General features: G+C 39.0%; 1 protein-coding gene across 2 annotated transcripts in view; it reads left to right on the top strand.

Annotated features, from left to right (window-relative positions):
• The window catches only part of LOC145256537 (glutamate receptor ionotropic, NMDA 3B-like), a 1,196,865-nt gene that overhangs the window by 627,593 nt on the left and 544,727 nt on the right, over window positions 1-24,545 (top strand). For both annotated transcript variants that reach the window (XM_080115574.1, XM_080115582.1), the window contains one exon: window positions 12,424-12,695. In XM_080115574.1, the coding sequence (XP_079971700.1) occupies window positions 12,424-12,695 (272 nt within the window). The remainder of the gene's footprint in view (window positions 1-12,423; window positions 12,696-24,545) is intronic.

The following is a 24,545-nucleotide window of genomic DNA, read 5'->3' as shown; positions in this document are numbered from 1 at the left end:
CATGAATAAAGACTCATTTTCTCTCGCAGATAAATGTTCCTGATAAGCGATTTAGCTGCATATTGATGAATTAGCATGTAGGGCGAATTAATTTCATCTCCTCTTATCCTGGAATGTCATTGTCAGCCAACAGAAAGAACTCTCTCCTGTCCACTGATCGCGCCAACATTGGCTATCTACGCCTGAAGATAACTACTGACCGACCTTCAACACCCCAAAGAACTTTGAACTCTTCATTTTCCTCACTTGAACACTGTCCAACTTTCTTCCAATTAAATCTCTTCGTTAAAAGAGGTTTTGTTTTTCCTTTCGTGTGACAAGTTTCGTCTACTACTAGTATATAGAAATGCATCACACAAATCTATACGTAAACCATATTAAGACCACTGCCTATCATCTCTTATCTAAGGGATTGGTTGAAAGGTTGCACAAACAAATGAAAGCCTCACTAAGCTCAATGAGAAGGTGCAAAAATTTACTTCTGATGATTTTTTATTACGATCACATTTTATGCACAATGCAAAACAGCGGAAATGGCGTGTGTCTTCCAGGCAAAGTTTTACAAAGCAAAACTGGCATCAGCTAAACAACTATGCTTCCTTTGTAAAACAAAATATGTCAAAACTATTTTTACAACAACCAAAAGAACGCAACGTAATGCATATTTCACTTCCCCAACTTAGACATAATCGACTACGTTTTCATACATAGAAACATTTCGATTTACAATCATCCTAAAAAGTAAAAAGTTAGACTCAATTAAAATCGGTATATTAAAACGTATTTACATCGAAAAAAGACACACAATAACAAAAAAACAAAAACATCCCCCAAAAAACATACACATAATAAAACTGATTGAAACCAAAAATGACCAAAAATGAAAATACATTGCTCCGCTATACATTAAAATATGCTCAGGAGGGCAAAGTTAGACACAATGTCGGTTTTTTATGTGAGGGAAATCCAGCTTTTAAAGGGGTTTCCCTGGGTTGGAGCTGGAGCTGTTATATTTAAAAACTGAGCGTATGGGAGCAAGAAAAGGGACAAACGAAAAGGTGAGTTTGAACGTTTATTTAAAGTTAAAACGATCGTGAGATAAATTGTTGAATTTGTCAGGAAATATCAGCGGTGAGGCGTTGGTAGTAATGCTGGTCGGTTGTATTATCAGACTTGTGACAGGCTGTGACAGGAACGTTGCTTTGGAGTTCTGGTGTCTGGAATACGGATGCGGTGGCGGTGGCGAAGGGGGAGTAGTCTTAAAGGCTGCTGTCCGGTAGCACCGGGTGGTTGGCGGCAATGGCGGAAGAGGAGTAATCTTAATAACTGCTGTCGCTGGAGATGTCAGCGGCGGGACGTTGAAAAGAATGCTGGTCAGGTATTGATATGAACTCGGCACAAGGGGGTGGCGGCGACGGCGGAGAAGAGGAGTAATTTTAATAGCTGCTGTCGTTGATGGAGGGTTGGTGACGGTGGCTGCTGCTGCTGACGGGACAAACCTGGTTTTCTGACAAAGTGTGGTGATTTAATTGCGGCGGTGTGGCACAATGACGTAGTCCTTTTTTGAGGGAGCTGACGGCTTCTACATTAATAAACCTTGTGCCTAACTTGGTCCGTACTTGTGATTTTGAAAATGTTCTACTATGACTCAAGCCAAGAATGACAGTTTGTTTATAATACTGAACAAAGAAAAAACGGATTTGAAAGGCCAAAAAGAACTCATGGATACAAAAACAAAACAATGTTTAAACGTTATGTATGAATGTCGCTCTTTCTCTCTTTCTCTATTTCGCTCTCTTTCTCTCTCTTTCAATGAAGAAAGAGATAATTAAATATAGTTCGATTGTTTTAAAGACAGTTGACGCTTGCATTCTGGAGTCGGCGGACGCGACATATCATGCGTCTGGTTTCAACTGGTCTATAAAAATATGCTCCTCATTGTTAAATCTTAAATAAATTATATTTTTATAAAAATGCATTTGTTCGCTACTTTTGTATAAGCGTTAAATTCCAGCTTGTCATTAATGTCGACGATGGAAAGATGCCTGTGACGACGCAATGAAGACAAGAAATGATACCAAGCCAGCCGGTTATAGCCGACGACATCTCGACCCGTTTTGGTTGACGTTTCCAACATATGCCTATCGTTTGGATATCGTTTAATCCTGGGAGCTGGTTGCGTTCCCATGACGTTCATCAACCAAGTAACTCTCCCCGGAAAACGATAGTGTCACATTGCGGCGGCAGCTGCGACGACAGCGAAAGAGGAGTAGTCTTCAAGGTATCACGAGTGGGGTGGCGGCGACTGCGTAGTAATCTTAATAGCTGTTGTCGCTGTTGAAGTTTTAATGGCTGCTAATGCTGATGGAACGAAGTTCACAGCTTGACACGTTAGGCCGATCTACCTGATTGTCGAAAAGGCGGTCGTATTTATACTTGTGTTGCGGACGTAGTTGTAGACATAGTTGGCTTTCAGCGCTGGTTGTCGTTTTCGTTTTTATTTGTGTTTGTTTTTTGTGTTTTAATGTACTGTAGAGAGTCGTTGGTTTGATGTTTGTACACATGTGTCATATCAATTTAAAGCTAAGAAAATTGTGAATGTGCCTAGTAGGGATTTTACTGTTACATTGTTTTATAGGATAATTATTTGTGTTTATATGTTGCCGGAGTTGGGTCTGCTGCGATGTTTGTATTTTGAGTTTTGATTTTTCTTTCGATGGATGGCTTTCTCTGGTGGTTTTCTTTGTTGAGGTGAGTTACGAGTTATTCCATTGATGTGGATATATAAAGAAATGTTGTCGTGTGCGTTTAGTGTGATCATTTATGTTGTATCGACGAACGAGATTCGTCTTAGCGTCGCCATTATTGTCACCGTCACTCTTCCTACGGGCTTGTGGTTTATTCATGTAAATATGGAGAGGTACGCGATATAACAGAACAAAAAATAAATAAAATAAAAATTGTCATAGAAAACAAAACCTGGACTGGATTCTTGGCAGTATTTGAACATTCTCCACTCTAACACGTTCAGTCTGGTTCTCGGGAACTCAACTGCCGGCCTTATATTCTCTCATTAATATGCAAATTAAGACGTGATTGAACCTGATGATTTGTCCCCTTATCTGTCGGGTTTCGAGTTCGCACATGCCACTCTTGGCAGCTTGCCTCCGAGACTGCCGTCACACCACAATTTTCCCTATACTTCCTCCTGATCTCATGATCACAAACTGGGTAGGCATGTAGAATCCGTCTTTGTCGGATACTCCCCAGCAGAGGTGGGGCTACAACGGCTAGACACAGCTAGCCCACGGCCAGACACAGCTAGCCCACGGCCAGATACATCTAGCCTCCGATAACCAGCTAGTCTCAGCAAACCCCCGATAACCGGATAGACACACATAAATTAATTTTTAAATTTCTCAAAAACGACTGTACATACAAGTCGACTGAATCACATTGTAACAGCGACGATTTTTTTTTCAAAAGCAAACAAAATCCGACTCCAATTGTACTCTCACCAAAATAACTCTTTCGTACAAAAACACCTTTTTTTTCAGCATAACACGATTTCATTTTAAATTCCGCATTGAAAAATAACTTTTAAATACATACAGGTCGTCCGAATCACATTTTAAGTCCTTTTAACAGCGACCACTTTTTCAAACAATAAATTCCGACTCAAATTGTATTTTCATAAAATAATTTTCGTTTAAAAACGACAACTTTTTTCTTTTCAATGCAGCAGGATTTCATTTTAAATTCCGCATTGAAAAATAACTTTTAAATTCAAACAAATCCTCGGTAGTTGAATGGTGAGAAAAAGCTGAGCTGGTCTGCCGGCTTTGCAAAATAAAGGATCCCACGCTTATCATCCCATTGAGGCTGACCAAGGGGGCATACTCCATTTATCAACAGCTCGGGGATGAACCAACTCTGGAGGAGGTTAAGGAGGCAGCCTTTGCTACGGACCCTTTTATTGGCTGGGGGCAGTTCACCGAACGGCAGCTTGGGTTGGATTAGATAGTGGACGACTACCTGACGAATTTAAAAAGATTAGCTGCGCCGTTTGGTGAAATGACTGAACGCATATTAAGTTGTGCCTTTCTCACTGGACTCCCGGACGACACCAGCCGACTGCTACGAGCATCGTCAAGGCTTTGCGAGATTGGGCTTCAGGAATTGTTGGCTAGAGCCCGCAATATTTTAAAAGAAAAAGATGCGAAGCCAGTGTCAGCAGCCGCAGAAGCATCTACTCCATTAGAATATGGCGTAAGCTGTTATAAATGTGGCCGGCCAAACCACTTTTCTAGGGACTGCTGAAGCCAAAGCAGTGTAAAGGACACGTCTGCGTAGGAAACGCCAAGACGCATGCATTGCTATCGGTGCAGCAAGCTAGGTCACGTAGAAAGGAGTTGTCCGGGAAACGGACAAGGGGAGTAAACTATAGCGCCAGTATTTTCCCCAGATCATTGACAAATATGGTGCTACCCGCAGCGAGAGTGCGCGTGAACGGGCGTGAATGCTTTGCGCTCGTAGACACAGGGTGCACGCAGACTCTCGTGTGCAAGGCATGCTGTGACGCATTGGAAAAGAAAAGGATTCCAGTACTGACAGTTAGTGGGGGCATGCTAGCCTCTTGTAGAGTTAGTGTCATTCGTACACGTGTCGGTGATGGGCCTACAATAACCGTACGAGCCCTGGTTGTAAGCGGGGACCTTCTTGGGTATGCCCTGTGTTTTCACGCGACAGAACATATTTTCATTGTGCGGGAAGTTGGTTGGACACCTTCCTGTGGGTGGCTTGCTTCGTATTGCAGTGGCATTTATGAAACGGAGAGCCTCTGACGTCACCACCGGATGGGATGACAAAATTTATGACGCCCCTCTCAATACAATGGTCAGAGAGGTCCTCACCAGAGTGCACAAAGAAGATCCAGCGCGGGACAGATGATTTGTTGACAGACAGGACCGTAGTACATGGGTTGACGCAAGCTCTCTTGCCATTGGCACGTCGTTAGTCCATGATGGAGCCGTAGTGGAACACGCTTGCTGGTTGCGCCCAGAAAAGGACTCCCAACACATAAACCTGGCAGAACTCGATGCAGTGATCAAGGGAATAAACTTGGCAATCTTTTGGAAGACAACCACCTTGCGACTATTCACAGATTCTGCTTGCATCCAGAAGTGGATTTCAGACACTCTTACCGGACGGGCTAGAGTGCGAACCAAAGCAACGAGAGAGATGCTTATCTGTCAGCGGCTCAACATGATCATGAGCCTGGTGAACGAATATTCACTATCAATGGAGGTGTCCTTGGTCAAATCCAGCATAAATAAGACAGATTGTTTAACAAGGGTACCTCAAAGATGGCTTGATGCCATAAAAAGAACTGTTGAACCTACGCAACCTCCCTGTGCCGCATCCATGATCCCTGGTCAATTTAATTGGATTAAGGAAATCCACCAACAAAGCGAGCAACCTGGAGTCAAGCGGACCCTATATTTCGCTAAGTCGGTTGAACCAGAAGTGCAAAGGGCAGACATTATGGAAGTGGTCAAAAACTGCATAGAATGCCAGTCCATTGACCCGGCACCCGTTTGCTGGGAAAAGGGGAAGTTGGAAGTTAGGAGCCACTGGAGCCGGCTAGCGATAGATATTACTCACCACAATGGCGAGGATTTCCTGACTCTCACTGATTGCGGTCCGTCAAGGTTTGCCATATGGCGTATGCTGCATCGACAAGATACAGTCACTATTGTCCGTCAGCTAAACAATATTTTCCTTGAACGTGGACCTCCAACAGAGATATTGCTTGACAATGGTGCTGCATTTACCAGTGAGCAATTTAGGAAGTGTACTGACAGCTGGGGAATACATCTGGGGTTTCAATGCGCCCATGTACCTAGTGGAAATGGGATCATTGAACAGAATCATCGAACCGCCAAAACAATCGCGGCTGGATCAGGCTGCACGGTGTTTGAGGCAGTTTATTTGTACAATGCAACCCCAAAAGATGATGTTTCGCCCTCTACGGCGCCGGCTGATACATTGCATAGGTATCACGTCAGGGTGAAGAACATAGAGACCAACCCGCCGCCTGAACTGGAAGTAGCTGAAGAGAGAGTGAGGAAAGGGGATGTTGTGTAGATCAAAAACCCGCGAGGCAAGTGCACGACAAGGTATGGGGTTGGGTGAGTCACTGAAATAATCAGCCCACAAGCGGTGCAGGTCGACGGCGTACCCCGTCATGTCAAAGACATACGGTTAGTAACGCAACCATCACTAGACAACATGAGCAAATCAGAGTCAGAATCTAGCGAGGCATCGCTCTGGATTGAAGTATCACCATCAAATAGTGATTCTGAGATTAGTAGCCTCCCAGAAACATAGAGAGTAGTTGCCTCCCAGAAGAGACAGAGATGCTCGACCCTCAGACTGCAGACGAAAGCACAAGTGAAGATGAGGTGTGTGTCGTTTCTCCTCAAAGAAGCACCCGGCAAAGACGATCACCACCCCCTTGCCATCTCTGTGTGTGGGGAAAATGGCTTACCGTACAAACGTCCTCGTGTCTGTCTGTACTGTGAGTCGCATGCGTCGAGAAAGAAAGAAAGAAAGAGTCCATCATGGCGGCCGTGACGTTTTGTAATGAACGAAGTCTCGCGGGATCACGTGCGCATGCCTTATAAAAACAGATCACTTGTGGGTGGGAAAGGAGGGGGAAATCATTTGATGTTTGAGAAGCGGCAAAATCAGTTGGAAGAATTTGTGTGATTTTTGCCTGTTTAGTGATTGCACATCATCAACCTTTCCAGTTTGACACGATTCATTCTCCCTTTGACAACAATTTTCAATGCGACGTAATTTTCCAGGTTTGACGTGATGTTATATATTCGTTATCATCGAGTTTATCCTTGAGGGGTACCAAATTGAGCTTTCGTTACATTTGAATATGTTATATAGAGTTCTTCATTTAGGGGCACTTTTTACGTTTGGGTGTATACACTGTATAACATCAAAGATTCCGTGTGTGTATGATTGTCTCTAATATAAATTGTTGTGTGTTTGATTATCATAAAGGGAATAGTGTGTGTGACATGTAATTTCTGAACCTACCTCTGCTTCTTCAAAACGAACAATCTGGAAATTTCTCATCCTGGAGGGAGACTTGATAGCTGTTTGACGAAGATTTATCACTCCAAGACGATGAAATGGTTTTATAGTTTTTTATTTCACTTTCCCCAGAGGTTCTGCAGAAGTGGAAGTGAAATCGCTTGTGTGGGCTCTTCTTCACACACGTCAGCGTTCGTCTCCCCCTCCCCAGTTAAGAGGGGGAGACCACGGAAAAACGTCCGTCTTCTTCAAAGCTCAAATCAAATCTCACAGATCTAGCCAACCACGTCACACATACGTAATTTGGTCAGCTGACCTTTGGTTCTGGTAAACGTGTCTTCCTCCACGTTTACTCACCTCTCTCTCTCTCCCTCTCTCCTTCTCTATTCTCTTATAGAGACACAGAGAGAGAAAATAGAAAGAGTAAGAAAGCCAGAGAGGGGGGGGAGATGCTCGTTAACATTCCTCCACCCCTTTTTTATCAAAATGTATGGCAAGCCATACATTTTTAATAACTAACTAACTAAAAAAAATAATTATGTCCGAAGTACATCTTTATTTTTTCACTTTCCGGACTCACCCCTTTTCCAAGAAAGATCAGGCACCAGTACTCTTCTACTACACTATCAACCCTTCTGCTGCTTCTCGAAAGTCTCTCCTCGACATTAACTTGCTTCCAAGTTAGACAAAGATACAGCTTTGCAGATATACATCTTGTCTAGGCGGTCGCATTGTTGGATATTTTCCACTGACTCTGCTCTTTATTTGGACCACTTGGCCAAACAAATGGAGACTCCATTTTCGATCACGTTTTCGAAATGGGGCCAGCATATCGCAATTACGACCAGAACGTCGGATGCTCCATGTTGGTGGTAGCTTTATCGCATGGGGACTCGAACCCCAGACCCTCAGATTAAAAGTCTGATGCTCTACCGACCCAACCATCCCACTCGCGTTCTCGACTTTCAGCATAGGCCTAAGTCCCAGTTTTTTTTTCCTTTACTGTAATGCCCTGACGTCTTTCTCTGAGTGGTCCTATTACTGGAGCTTTGTTCTATTCTATCTACTACTTCGGGACTTCACAAAGCTCTTCTACTAACTCCCTTGGTTGGTCTAAGCCAAGATACGCCTTCACACTGATTCACTCGGAGCCTGTTTGAGTTCCTGGAACCCGACAAGATACGGAATCATCACTCCCTAACTAATGCGCCAAAGCTTACTTGCGCATCGATTTCTAACTAAGTAGCTTTCCCTTTGTGATTTTTCCGCATTCCCAGCAAGTCCCAAGATTCCAACCCAGATATCCCTCACACATTCCTCTAAAAAAATAAAAAACTAATAAGGCTCTATCTTGTCCCTTACGTAATCTGCATCTTTCCCTTTCTTCTATCTCCCCGTGATTAGGCTTGGTACCGACTGTCCAGTCGCTCCGTACCCTGAGGAATTATCGCGACCTCGCACGCCAGACTTTTGTTGGACAAGACTTATTGCCGTTGCTTGGGCCTACGTGGCATCTTCCAACTCACTGGAACCACTAGTATTGTTTTAACAGGGTTCTCATTACTCTAAAATAGTATTTCCCCTGCCAAATTTTCTAATTTGTGACAATACCGTGGCTTATAAAAAAAATAAAACAACAGAAAAAACTGCTTTCTACAGCCTAATCGCCTTGTAATTCTCATGAAAAAAATGCAACTACGCGCTAAACGTCCCTAAAATATAACTAAACCAACCAAATCTATTCCAAAATAATTTAATTTAATAATACCAATTAAATTCACCCAGCATGGTTTTTTTTTTTTTTTACACTTTAAAAAATTTTTCCATCCCAAGCCTTATCCTATTCATCATAAGCCTACTCTTATTACTAGTATTTTGTGGGAAACAAAAAACCTCTTAACATTCCATATGGTGGGTAGCCTTCTATTTTCCTAAGTACTTGCATACATATTTCATTCATCTTCTCTTGAGCGATTCGTAACATAATGGCCACGTCAGCCATTGCACCCCCTCTGCCCCTTACGCCATGTCAGAGGGCATTTCATTTGCTCTCTGAAGTTGATTACAACTAGATCCGCTCACGCTGGACAGAATACATTCCGTTTACTGCTATGTCAGAAAAAAATTTTTTTTCCAAAGTCGGTAAGCGCAACCTGCCTTGAAGACACATAGCTTCACGGAAAACATCGGATTTCCACACATGAAGTACTCAAACTTGCTCCATGTTGGTTCTACTCGAAATCAACAGAAATCACGATAAAAAAAATAAAATTCGAATCATTTCCCGAGAATAATGAAATTAATAACTACCCATGTAATTCAACACCTCTCCAAAATTCTAACATGCTTGCCACAGAAATTAAATTCCATTCATGCCCCACTTTTTTCTTTCATTTCTTCATATAGTTTATTTAACCCTATATTTATCCTTTTTTTCTACCTTACTTATGTGGTCAAAACGTCACTCATGTCGAATAGAACATTTATTCTACTTTTCGAAAATTGAAATTAATACCGACTGAACCTTTGACTCTTCCGAAACTTTATTATTATTATTATTATTATTATTATTATTATTATTATTATTATTATTATTATTATTATTATTTATTACACTGTTTAAATCTTATTTCTTTCTCTTTTTCCCAATTTTATTATTACTATTATGATTATTAATTAATTAACTAACAACACGTTCTTTCTTTTATTAATCATTCTTTCAATAGACCCCACAAGCAAAGATTTCACCTCACCATTCTGCGAAAAAAAAAAACATGTCAACGAACAAGAAAATTCTGCCAATACCGTTTGACAACACATCAATTACATAAAAATAATAAATTAAAAAATACAAAAATATCCTATAAGCAATCACAAAGTCTCATCTCACTAACAACAAAATTCCAAATAACAAAACACAGATTCGTGGAAACTCATTTGACCACGTCATCAAGTAGGTTGGCTGCATAGTGCATCATCTTTTACCATTCCACAGAATTCAAAATTAAAGAAAAATCACAGTCGTTTACAAAAAAAAATACCTAGACATTTACAATTAAAATACAGTCGTTTCTAAAATAAAATAAAACGACTCACTTATAACGTCTCAGACAACTCGATGGAACTAAAATTGTCCATGTCAGAAAAAAAATTCCTAAGAAATAAAATCGTACAATTAGTGAAAAAAAGGGGAAAAAATCACATTTCAGAACCTATCCATTGTTTTTCATCAAAAGTACATATTGTTTTTCCTTAAAAGTTACGCTTAGTTCACAGTTTAAAAATGACACAAAATATTCATAACAACATATTTGTGATTGACATGTTTATCTTTTTGGTAAAGGCTCGTTACAGTCATATGTTCTATTTCTTTTTTTTCTTTTTGGTTTTCTCACTGGCTGTTGTTAAAAATTTACAAAATAAGGCCATTCTTTGTTTTTCCCTTCTAATTTTGACATTAAGTGATATTTTTCTTCGTTCATAACGAGCTAATTCACAATACGATAAACATTTTGTTAACTATTTTCTATATATAAAGTTTTACATCTGTGTGTCTGTATGTCTTCCTTTTCTTTCTTCGTAAAAAGGTTGTACGTGTGTATTGCTTTTCTTTTTTTTTCTTTTTTTTTCTTAATTACTTTTCTAATTCGCCTAGTGTTTTAATGGACCCTACGTTGTGTGTGTGTTGATTTGTATTTTTTTTTTACTGTTCTTTCTTTTTCTTTTTTTTCCATACATTTTATTGTTTTTCTTGTCCTTTTTTGTTTTCTTTTTTTTTTAGTCTATTTCTTTTTTCTTGACACTAAATCTCCATGCTTCCACGTTGTATTTTCTTAAACACAGGTTCGATTATCGCATCGGTGATGCGACTGGTCGACGAGCACCAAATTGAATATGTTATATATTCGTTATCATCGAGTTTATCCTTGAGGGGTACCAAATTGAGCTTTCGTTACATTTGAATATGTTATATAGAGTTCTTCATTTAGGGGCACTTTTTACGTTTGGGTGTATACACTGTATAACATCAAAGATTCCGTGTGTGTATGATTGTCTCTAATATAAATGGTTGTGTTTGATTATCATAAAGGGAATAGTGTGTGTGACATGTAATTTCTGAACCTACCTCTGCTTCTTCAAAACGAACAATCTAGAAATTTCTCATCCTGGAGGGAGACTTGATAGCTGTTTGACGAAGATTTATCACTCCAAGAACATGAAATGGTTTTATAGTTTTTTATTTCACTTTCCCCAGAGGTTCTGCAGAAGTGGAAGTGAAATCGCTTGTGTGGGCTCTTCTTCACACACGTCAGCGTTCGTCTCCCCCTTCCCAGTTAAGAGGGGGAGACCACGGAAAAACGTCCGTCTTCTTCAAAGCTCAAATCAAATCTCACAGATCTAGCCAACCACGTCACACATACGTAATTTGGTCAGCTGACCTTTGGTTCTGGTAAACGTGTCTACCTCCACGTTTACTCACCTCTCTTTCTCTCTCTCTCTCTCTCTCTCTCTCCCTCTCTCCTTCTCTATTCTCTTATAGAGACACAGAGAGAGAAAATAGAAAGAGTAAGAAAGCCAGAGAGGGGGGAGAGATTCTCGTTAACAGTGAATCATTTAAAATTTCCCATTTCATCTCTGCCGCATTGGCTCTATATTTAAAGCCGAAATAACTTCTAATAGAAAAAAAAACCTGGACTGGATTCTTGGCAACATTCTCTGCTCTAACACGTTCAGTCTGGTTCTGGAGAACTCAACTCAACTCCACTGCCAATGTCTTCACTTATATTCTCTTATTAACATGCAAATTAAGACGCGATCGAACCTGATGATTTGTCATCTTATCGATCGAGTTTTGAGTTCGCATATGCCACCCTTGGCAGCCTGCCTCCGTGACTGCTGTCACACCACAATTTTCCCTACACATAGTCGAAAAGGTCTTCCTCTTAATTAATTGAGGGAAGAACAGATTAAGTATCAGAACAGATACTATACTTTGTTTCTAGTGAAAGGGATTCTCTTGTTGATTAAAAACATTTGTGTTTCTATTTCATATTTTTTTTTGCTTTTTTATCTCTTTGAATAAAATAATTAGAAACAAAAGTTTTGTCGACAATTTTCTCGAGATGTGTTCATGTGAAAGAGTGCGTATGCACTCGGTGCTTTTCCAATATTAATGTCTAACATAATCATATAATTAATATTTTTCTCTGATTCGATTCAGTTTAATCGTTGCTCTATCAAACAATTATTATTGATGTGTACAATTCTTTGTTTTTCTCTCAGATTAACAATTTTTTGTCTTTTTTTTTTCAGGTTTATCTTATCGGGTTTGAAGACCGTGACTACGCTTGGCTTCTAACTGAACACGATTACGTGAGAGCTGTGGAGCCACGTCTTTCATTCCCTATGGGTGCTTTATCTTTCTCACTCAGCGTCACCATCAACCAAGAACACGTGGTTCGTGATGTAGTTGGTCTGTTACACCGGGCCATGCTAAATCAGCGTAGAGCTTCCCTCCGAACGCACAAAGATTGTTCCATGATGGCCAATTCCAAACAAATGCAGCTCGGAAAAGCCTTATATAAGTAGGTCAACATAACTTTTTGAAAATGATTTCTCGTTACTGTTTCTTTATATTGAGATTTTTTGTGAACATCCATTCATAATCATCGAACATGGTTATGCTTGAAATCAACTCTAAACCCAATATAAATTTATTTATGTATTTTAATTGTTTTGAATCAGCTGTTTCGTCAGACATTAATGAAAGAGAACTATATCACAAAGACTCTCTCTTAGTTTCCTCGTAATATATATTTTAATCTATTTAGAGAGTGGCGGCTTGTGCCTGAGATTAGTGGGGGTGCTGCTTCCAATATTTTACGTATTGTTTTAATATCGTGTAAAAGAAATTCGAATATATAAATAAATAATAAACAAACATTCAAATAAATATTCAAATATATAACAAAGACAAATAATCGATCAGAAATGGATAATACGCAAAAACTTTTTTATTAAAAATATTTTTTAAATTGTGTACACTTTACAGAATAATAAAAATAATGGTACTTGTAATAAAGGCATAAAAAATGAAAATATCGAAAAAGGTTTATATTGTACGTATCCGTTATGGAACGAAGTTATCTGAAAAAAAAATTTCACTTAATTTCATCAAGTAGTTTTTCTTTTACAGCGAAAAAACAATTTGTTGGCAGGATTGGAGTTTAGGTGGCGATTAACCTCGAACCCAAAACAACCCAAACCAAAAACGAAAGGGACACAAATCTCGATTCATCGGTTTGTATCCGTGGAAACAGTGACCATATCGTTCAGTTTACAAATAAGCTGAACTTATTTTTCAAAATTAAACAATATAAACAGAATTTTTTTCTTTTATTTTAAACAATATTCTAAATTTCTTTTAATACTGACCTATTTTAATATTAATCTGTTTCTTTATTGAAAATGTATCGCTAAAAGGCATTAATATTAATTTTAATTCAATTTTAGTGATATTTGTTTACTCAGTTGACGTTGCGGAAAAAAAATGCTAGAAATGAAAAAAACTATAAACAGATTTTTAAAAATAAAAAAAACGAAAGAATTTTTATTTACATTGTAGCGGACCAGGATATAATTACCCTAGCTCGCCACAAGAAAATAATGAAACGAATGTAATTGAAGGAAACAAAGACTCAATTGATGGATAAAACAAACGTCATTTATTTGCTGTTGAAAGAATGAAAGTTTTAATTATAACATGTGTTCATGTCCGCGCGTATGTAACCAATGTTGACATCAGTTAGTAGTCAGCTACGCGAAGGTGTTCTCAGGGACCAGTAGTAGATATAGAGAGAAAGAGTGGGAATGTGTACATACAGTCTGTTAGCTCGTGCCCCATACATAGTAGTAAGTGGGTGTGAGGCACGCGTGTGCGCGCGCCGAAACGGCAGCGGCTAGCGTGCCGACCAGCCACCTAGGAGGTTTGTTTTATACTTGTTTCCGGTGGTCATTTGCACATATGTATATTTCCTTAGGAGCGGAAGTGACGTCGTCCATGTGTGCGTTCGTGTGCACGTGTGTGAGTACATATGTGTGCGTTAGCGCGTGTGTATATACACGTGAATGTGAGTGTATGTACGCGAACGTGAATATGTGTACATGTGTGGACGTGGGCGCGTATGTTTGTGTGCGCGTATGTATATGACATAGCTGAAAATGTGAATGTGTGTTTTTGTGTGAGAATTGACAAAGGCTCGTACAATACCTAGGAAAAAAAATACATGCAATGTATATATATATATATATATATATATTTTTGTGAGTAATGTTTTCGGCAGTTGATTTTTTTGTCCTGTTTTTTTTTTTTTTTTGCTGTTGGTGTGGTTGTTTGAAAAACGTCAAAAAGAACGGAATGTGTTCGTAAAAAAAAAGTATTTACTTACGCGTGGAAAATGCGTTTACTCTTTTTTAGGCTGACATTTGTTTGTTTGGTTTTTTGTTGTGTGCTGACATGTGCAAAGAGTTGCTTGGACAGAGAAGTGAATTGTTCATTTGGAAGGAAAATATTTTTTGTTTTGTGGTGACGTCGTGTGTGTGCCCAGTTGACGGTATCTTCGCAAGTGAGTCTGCGGTAATTCGTGCATCGTTTGGACTGGCGCTAATCGCGCATTCGTTCTTGTTGAACGGGGTTTGGTTGCCGTTGTCTTTACATGTGCGTCTGCGGTAGTGTGTGTACATTGTCTGTATGGGCGTTTGTTGTGTATTCATTCGTGGTTGCCGGCTGTCAACGAAACTTCCAAGTTATGAGTTTATCAGCGTGCGTGGTGCATCTCAACTCGTATTGCTGATTCAACTTCTTCCTATGTGTTGATAGGGATGCCCTGTTTCTTTGTTGTTGCGTCTGCTGTGCGGGAGGGAATTGCATAGGCCTATGTGATTTGCTCCTCGCGTTTGTTGCAGGGTAATGTCAGGAAATGGTGAAAATGTTTGTCGAGCTCAAATTTTTTTAAAAATTCAGTATGAAAGTCGACAGCTCCGTATTCGTTTTTTTTGCCGAGTCTGATGAGGGGTTTCGTCATTGTTCTTTGTAGTAGTTCCTGTGGGTAGTTCGTTTTTTTCTTTATCAAATAAAACGCGCGTCTCGCTCAAAACAATTAATTTAAAAAACGGTAGGGTAGCCATGCTTGTTCGTTTTCGCGTCAGCCGGGCGCCAGTTTGTTGTGGACTTGTGGTATAGGAGGCAATGCTTGTTCGTCTCGTGTTCGGTTGTCACCCTTTTGTGGTGGTGGTGCGAATTAGGAAAAATAAATTGTCTCGAGGAAGAAACGAACGTGTTAAATTGAATTAAACGAACAGGAATTTCTTTCGTGAAAGAAACAAGTGAAAGAAAAGGGTACCACACGTGGTTAGTTTTCCGTGCGTCTCTCGCTGTTCACTGGTGAGAAGAAAAGTGTATTTTTTTGGCGTACATCTTTCGTTGTTAGCTGGTGTAGAGAGAGAGAGAGAGAGAGAGAGAGAGAGAGAGAGAGAGAGTCTGTGTGTGTATGAGTGCTTTGTTCAACCCCATCCATTTCATTTTCAATAAAGGGGTCACCATCAAATGTAGGAGACCAGGATATAATACCCTAGCTCGCCACAAGAAAATAATGAAACGAAATGGAATGAAGGAAACAAAGACTCAATTGATGGATAAAACAAACGTCGTTTATTTGCTGTTGAAAGAATGAACGTTTTACTTATAACATGTGTTCATGTCCGCGCGTATGTAACCAATGTTCATTGCACGACTGGTGTTGTAGCAAGAAATGGAAATGTGTGTTCATCTCAAGTTCGGGTCACTATCGTTTGTTCGCGCGTGGGAAGAGAAATAAGTGTTGTAGTGGAAATGAGAATGCTAGTCCAGCATGTAGACAAAGAAGAGGATATGAGAGTTGACATCATTAGTAGTCAGCTACGCGAAGGTGTTCTCAGGGACCAGTAGTAGATAGAGAGAGAAAGAGTGGGAATGTGTACATACAGTCTGTTAGCTCGTGCCCCATACATAGTAGTAAGTGGGCGTGTGCGCGCGCCGAAATGGCGGCGGCTAGTGCGCCGACCAGCCACCTAGGAGGTTAGTCTCGAAAAGGATTAGAAACAGCTTGTCTCTTTGTTTTATACTTGTTTCCGGTGGTCATTTGCGCATGTGTATATTTCCTTAGAAGCAGAAGTGACGTCGTCCATGTGTGCGTTCGTGTGCACGTGTGTGAGTACATATGTGTGCGTTAGCGCGTGTGTATATACACGTGAATGTGAGTGTATGTACGCGAACGTGAATATGTGTAAATGTGTGGACGTGGGCGCGTATGTTTGTGTGCGCGTATGTATATGACATAGCTTGAAATGTGAATGTGTGTTTTTGTGTGAGACTTGAAAAAGGCTCGTACAACATTGTAAACATATGGAAATAGAACTTTTTATAATTAAATAATTTAAAAACTGTTAAACAATACGAAAAGAATTGTTCTTGTACTTTTAGTGGGAGTAAAACTACAGAAATGGTTGCAAAACCTCCATCAAAAGTACCAGAACAATTCTGTTCGTATTGTTTAAAATTTTTTAAATTATCAAAAGTTCTATTTCTGTATGTTTACAGTGTAAATAAAAATTATTTCGCGACGTCAACGGAGTAAACAAATATCACCAAAATTGAATTAAAATTAATATTAATGCCTTTTAGCGATACATTTTCAATAAAGAAACAGATTAATATTAAAATAGGAAAATATTAAAGAAATTTAGAATATTGTTTAAAATAAAAGAAAAAAATTCTGTTTATATTGTTTAATTTTGAAAAATAAGTTCAGCTTACTTGTAAACTGAACGATATGGTCACTGTTTCCACGGACACAAACCGGTGAATCGAGATTTGTGTCCCTTTCGTTTTTGGTTTGGGTTGTTTTGGGTTCGAGGTTAATCGCCACCTAAACTCCAATCCTGCCAATTTGTTATGATACCGAGCAAAAGGTTCGATATATAGGAAGAAAAGATATTATTAAAGATGGGGAGGGAGTGTCGGCGCTTTAACTGGAGTTATCTCCCCAGGGCGTGTTCAACAAACTAAAAATGGGTGACTTCAACGCGCTCTCATAAAAACGTGTTTCTCCGCTGTAAAAAAAAAAAAACTATTCAAATTAAATTGAATTTTTTTCGGAGACCCAAAACAGATACGTACAATATAACCTTTTTCGATATTTTCATTTTTTAATGTCTTGATTAAACTGTACAAGTGCCAAAATAAGTATATATTATTTTATTTATTCCTTTTAAACTTTTCAGATTAAATAAAAGTTTGCGGGGTTTTTTTTTTTTGTTTTTTGCAAACAATCGAAAAACATTTTTAAAAATACATTTTATTTACCATTTTTTAATAACTCATTTTTTTTAATAAAAACAAAAAAGAAAAACTTTGAAATTTATTTGCCTCCCCACGAGGGTTAATTTACTATTTGAAAATAGCGTTTTATTTAATAACAGTTTTATTTACAAAAAATGTATTTATAACAAAACGTATTTGTAAATAAAATACAGAATAAAAAAGTTTACATTTTTGTATAGTGAGCAAACAAACAAAAATATTTAAAGATACAAAATTTTATTTACAAATCTTTTAACGACTTGCTTTTTATATAAAAAGAACAAACTTGACTATTTAATGACCTTCCCATTCCGGTAAAGATCGAAATAGTGGAGATTTATTATGAATAAGGTGTCATATATAAACATTATAAAACATCGAATTTTAATGTAGCTTTCTCCCCAAAGAAAACAAAAAATTTAAATTGTCTCAGTCCAGAAGGATTTCTAATTACTTTTAGTACTCCTTGAGCGTTGAGTTCCATGGCGACCAGCAAAAATAATTAATGGGTAAATGTTTACTTTAACTACAACAGAACACAGACCAATAAACTTTTTTTCATTAGGTTTTCGGGGTCGCTAACAATGAATCTGATATTCAAACCCGTCGCGAATTTACCACTTGCATGGTATTAACCTCTGAACCCTCGCACTATTTTGTGCCAACTCACCGCCATCGTTTATGCTATTCTTACATGATGCGTTCGCGCATGGACGTGCGTAGTAAGGTGACTTGTCATATCGCGGAAGAATTTTTTCAAAAACAAAATGTGGTTCATTTTTCTGTGTTACATGTGTCATTATCGAGGATGTCATTAGATTGAATAAGACATAACGACAGATCAGCTTCTATAAAAATGGCGTCTTTATGTACATCCGACAAACATGAGTACACCGGTAAGGGGGCGTAACTTCAGCCGGTGAAAACTCTTGTTCAGTCCCTCATGCAACATCTTCCCTTTTCTCAATAATAAAAACAGAAGATAAAGACAAACAAAACAAAAAAAAACAAAAACAAACACAACAAAAAGTCTGATAAGAATTAAAACAGTCTACAAAACACAGTGATCTAGGCATTCCTTGGGCTGACTACCCTCCTACCTAACAGGGATTATTCTGCCCTTTCATTTATGTTGTGAAATCCTTGAATCTCACAGAATCTCTTATTATTCTTCCTGACCGTGTTGTCCGCAACCTTTCCGGACTTGGTTTTGTTGGGGATGGGGTCGGGTGAGGTTTTCTCTTATTTCACCTTCATATTGAGGTGGTTCTAAGTTACATATCTCTTCTGTACTCTGCCCTGTATTCTTGGGTAACTCGCTCTGCACTTCATATGGCTGGTGTATTCCTGATGTCAGTGGGGGTGTCTCTGCAGTTTTCTCCAAATCTACTCTATTCCGTCGATATAAGTCCCCATCCACTTTTACATAGTATGATCGCTCATCCAATCTCCTCCATACAACAGCTTTCCTCCACTCTTTTTGACCATTTATGTGTGGTTTCATCCGTACTACATCTCCAGGATACAATGGTTTAAGTGGTTTTACTTTGTTGTTGAAAGAATGTTCTTGCCTCCTGCGGTCTTGCTTCACTGATTTTCTCAGATTTTTGGGCAATTCTGGCTTGAGTAAATCCTCTCTGTTTGGGAGAAGTGTTTTTGTTCTCCTTGACATCAGCTTCTGAGCTGGTGATAAGAGACCTTTGGCTCGCGTATTCCTGTGATCCAACATTGCTAGGTATTGATCAGCCTTATCGTCCATCGCTTTCCAGAAAAGGTTCTTTGCCATCTTTACCGCAGATTCCACTTTGCCATTTGCCTTGCTATTGTATGGACTGACAGGTGTATGTTTAAAACACCACTTTTTTGCAAAGGTAGAAAATTCCTGGCTACTAAACTGAGCCCCATTATCAGTTACGACCTGATCTGGTATTCCATGTCGTGCAAAATGGTATTTAAGTTTAGTTATCACTGTCTTTGCTTGTGTATTGAGAAGATGATCGATTTCCCAGAAGTTGCTCATATAATCAACTGTGCACAGATAGTCTCTATCTGCAAACTTAAAGAGATCTACTCCCACTTTCGCCCAGGGTCTGTCAGGAACTTCATGGACCATTAATAGTTCTGCCGGGTTGGCCACTTCATATTTCCTACATGTGGGGCACTTTGACACATAGTCTTTGATGTCACTGTTCATATTTGGCCAATACAAGCATTCTCTTGCTCTTCTGCAACATCCTTCTACTCCCAGGTATGTGGAATGCAGCTTTTCTTTCAACACCGCCCGCTGTGTCAGTGGAACCACTACCCGGTTTCCTCTGAAAATTAAACCATCTTGCACCGTCATTTCATTCCGCATGTTAAAATATGGTCTCACCTCTGGGTCAAGATGTATTTTTTCTTCTGGCCATCCTTCCAGAATTACTTGCTGTAACTGCTGCATGCTTCTGTCTTCCTTCGTGGCTGAGCGCAGTTCAAGCAGCCTTCTCTCTGTTACAGGAATATATTCTGCTTCCTTGACATCATCTTCATCGTTCATATCTTCACTGCTCAATGCATAAATGTATGCTCTTGATAGCGTGTCTGCAAGGAACATTTTCTTACCTGGATGGTACAGAACTGTAGCATCGTAAGCCTGTAGTCGCATCAGCATGTTTTGAAGTCGTTTTGGGTATTTCACCAATTCTTTTTTCATAATCGCCTCCAGTTGCATATGATCGGTTAGCACTGTTATCTGTCGACCAAACGTATATTGATGAAACCGTTCACATGCGTAGACTGCTGCTAGTAGTTCCTTTTCAATCTGTGCATACCGAGTTTCTGTGTCGGTCAGTGCACGGCTGGTATAGGCTAGGGGTTGACTTTCTTGTAGTAGTGCAGCCCCCATGCCCTTCTCACTTGCATCGCATTGGATGACCAAAGATTTGTTGGGGTCATAGTACCTCAACACTGATGCCTCACTCACTAACTCTTTAATTTTCCCAAAAGCCTCTTCATGGATTTGGGACCATGTCCATGGCACATCTGCCTTCACTAAATTTCGAATTGGGGCCATCAGATATGTGTGGTAGAGATTTTGCCAGGTAATTCATGAATCCAACCAATCGTTGCACTCCTTTCATATCTGTTGGACACGGCATCTCTTTTATGGCTCTTACCTTCCCAGGATCAAGAAGTAAACCATCACTGGTTATTATGTGTCCCAGGAAAGATATAGACGTTTGTCGTAAGTTCAATTTTCCAGCATTCAATCGCATCTCGCGATCACGACATCTCTGCAACAGTTTCCTGAGTTTTAGGTCATGATCAATTGTTGCTTCTTCCATCGTTTTACCCTTCCCAATCACCAGAAGTTCATCCGCTTTATTAACCACCCCCTCCAAATCGGACACATTGTTAAAAAGGGTCTTTTGAAATATCTCTGGAGCTGGAGAAATACCGAAAGGTAAAACCTTCCACCGGAACCTACCGTATGGTGTAGCAAATGTTGTTAAGCGACTGCTGACGTCGTCTAATTTTACATGCCAGAATCCATCTCGTAGATCCAGGGTAGAAAATACCTTGCTGTCAGCCAGTTCTGGTAGTAAATCGTCCAGTGTAGGTAACTGAAAATGTTCCCTCTTCAGAGCCTTATTCAGTGGTCTTTGGTCTCTACATATCCGCAGGCTTCCATTTTTCTTAGTTACCAGTGCTAACGCACTTACCCATGGTGTTGGGTCGCTCACTGGTTCAATAACATTCTTCTTAACCAGTTTTTCCAACTCGACTTTTAGCTTGTCTTTAAGTGCCACTGGTATTCTCCGTGTTGCTGCAACATTTGGTGTTACTCCTGGATCCACCTGCAAATGTACCTCTCCTGGTAATTGACCCAATTCTTCCTTGAACACATCTCTGAAGTCATTGATAATGCTGTCTGAGTACTTGGTGCTGGATTCATTAATTTGGGAAACTTTGGCGAACATTTTGAATTTGTCGTTATTGATTGTGACGAGTTCCATTTTCTGGATTGCATTTGCTCCCAGTAAAGGATGGAAATCCTCTTTCACAATGACAAACTTAACTGCATATTTCTGTCCAGTTTTGGGGTTTATCATTTTAACTCGACACTCTCCCAACGGCTTCACTTCTGCTCCATTGCATATGACAAGGGTCTTATTTGAATGTTCCGGTGTTTTTCCCATCACGTGTTTCACATTCAATATGTTCACGGACGCTCCACTATCGAGCTGAAAAGCAATTGGTTTTCCTTTCACCATCATTTCCGCCTTTATCACCTCTTGACTCACAGCATTCACCTTTTCCTTAATCGTTATGTTGTCTACCTGTCCATAGTCTGAACTACTACTGTCGTTTTCCTGGTCCTCATATTGGGTTTTGACAGCCTGCACATTCTTTTTCCTTGATACTTTGCATTTCGCAAGTGGTTTTTCCCATTATATTGATAACAGGTCTTGCCAAATGCAGGACATAACTCTTTTCTCGGTCCGTGCCGCAGTGCACACGCCCAGCAATCTCTGTCAGTTTGTGCCGATGTCTTTCTCCTCGGTTTAAAATCAACCTTATTCACTCCTTCAGGCTTTAGGATTCTGGACTGGACCGTGGCATTTTCAGACAGCTTACAAATGTCAATACATTTTTGTAAGTCTAACTGTCTTATTTTCAATAATTCAGCTTGTGTCTGGGGGTTGTGTATTCCCAGCACTACCTGATCTCTGAGTACTGATGTAACGCAATTGTCACAAAAATTGCACGTTTTTACTAACGTCCGTAGTGCCGTAATAAAGGATTCCACAGTCTCTGATCCTCCTTGCTTTCTAGAATGAAATACGTAACGCTCGTATGTTTCATTCGTTTCCCCTATAGCGTATTTATCGAATGCCTGAATAATTTCGGTAGGTGTTCTTTCATCCTCAGGTGTTAGAAATTGAAATCCGTAGTAAACTTTCAATGCGTCATCTCCCAACGTGTGAAGCAAAAGTGGCATTTGATATTGTAATGACTGTCTCGTCAAACTCGTAATAATGGCGTAGTTATGCCATTTCAGTTTAAACAACTTCCAGTTCGCCGATAAATTATCTTCCATACATAAGGGCGCTGGTGGTCTTATTCCAGCCACTGGTCTGTTTGTTTCTTCCATGCTTCCTTCCGAGATTTTTTTTCTCCACGTGACGTACGTACGAATTACAATTTTAAACAAGAACAATAAAGTTACTTATCTGTTTCTGCAAATAACTTTCCGCTTCTTATCCTTTTGTACATCTTACTTAGGCATATCTTTATCCCACTCGCGGCCACCATGTGTCATTATCGAGGATGTCAATAGATTGAATAAGACATAACGACAGATCAGCTTCTATAAAAATGGCGTCTTTATTTACATCCGACAAACATGAGTACACCGGTAAGGGGGCGTAACTCCAGCCGGTGAAAACTCTTGTTCAGTCCCTCATGCAACATTACGTAGTTTTTTATGCTTTTTTAATTGATCTAAAAAATTATGATTTCACGTGCGGTCTACAAAAGCATTTTTATTTTTCGTTTTTTTATTTTTTTTTTTTTGAGGGGGGGGGGCGTTCAATTATAAAACTTGTACAACATTTAACAGGTGCTTCTGCAGTTTAATTTACCGTTTTTCCGTAAGCAACGCGCCGACATACACCGAGCAGAACTGTTTAATTTTTCACAAAAATTCTATTTACATTGGAAGTAGGGCGGTAGAGGGGCAGGGGCAGGGGGGACGGGTGGTGTCGCAGCATAAACGATGGCGGTGAGTTGGCACAAAATAGTGCGAGGGTTCAGGGGTTAATACCATGCAAACGGTAAATTTGCGACGGGTTTGAATACCAGATTCGTTGTCAGCGACCCCGAAAACCTTTTAAAAAAAAATTATTGGTCGGTGTTCTGTTGTACTTAAAGTAAACATTTACCCATTAAATTTTTCTGCTGGCCGCCATGGAACTCAACGCCCAGGGAGTACCTTATCTTTTTGTTCAATGCGTATTATCTGCCCATCTACTAATAAATTCAATGTAAAGTTTAAAAATGCATAATTATAAAAACTGTTTTTTGTTTTTTTTTTTACTTACAAAACCATTTTAATTAAAAAAAAAACAAAAAACCTTGTGTTAAAACTCCCATTTTTCAAAGTGTAAAACTGCTAACCTCGTTGGAGGCAAATAAATGCTAATTTTGGGGTGATTCTTTTTTGGGACGCCAGCTCGCCAAAAAGTACGCCACGGGCCAAATTTCATTCCGTCATAAAAACAACTTTCTACAGAAAAACAACAACTTATTTTTACACTTTTATCTCACGAATAAACATGAAATTATATATTAAAAACCGCGTTTATTATTTTTTATTTGCGTTGTACCGATGAACAGATTTGTCCTAGCGTTGCCATTATTGTTGCTGTCGTTACCCTTGCTGGTTTCCGGTTTGTTCATAAAAATATGGAGGGATATGCAATATGATACCCTTAGTCGCGTGTTAGCTTCTAGGTTTTTGGAGGAATTTTTGACACTCCTAACAGAAAACTGCGATTAATATATAAAAAAAAAACAACTCGTAATTTCTGTTTTTAAAGTGGGTTGTTTATTTTTTGTATAGAATATACTTCCAAAATAAACTATTAAAGTTATTTAAAAAATAATAGAAATATTATTTTTTATTTTTTAAAGAACAGTGTTAACAAAATGTTTACAAAATACCGGCGTGCCTTTATGCAGCCATTTTTTTACGTAATAAAATCAATTTAATTTTACGAGTTAAATATTTTTCAATTTTTAAACTTTAAAAATCTATAAAAATTTTTTAACTTTAAAAATCTACCAAAATTTTTCTATTGGTTCAATTTTTTATGATATTTTCAGGGTCAATGTGAAATTTTATGCTCTTTCCAATAAACCGAATATAATATTTTAGACAAACGTTTTTCAAATTCACCCCCCGATTTTGAATTAATATTTTAATAATTAATTTATGTACCAAAGTATATTTTATTTATTGATCTTTTATCTTCAATTTGTGATATATAAATAT

Source organism: Euprymna scolopes, chromosome 3, assembly GCF_053919585.1.
Source record: "Euprymna scolopes isolate OS-2025 chromosome 3, ASM5391958v1, whole genome shotgun sequence".
Classification (NCBI taxonomy): Eukaryota; Metazoa; Mollusca; class Cephalopoda; order Sepiida; family Sepiolidae; genus Euprymna; species Euprymna scolopes.
This window is presented reverse-complemented; position numbering and strand designations above follow the sequence as displayed.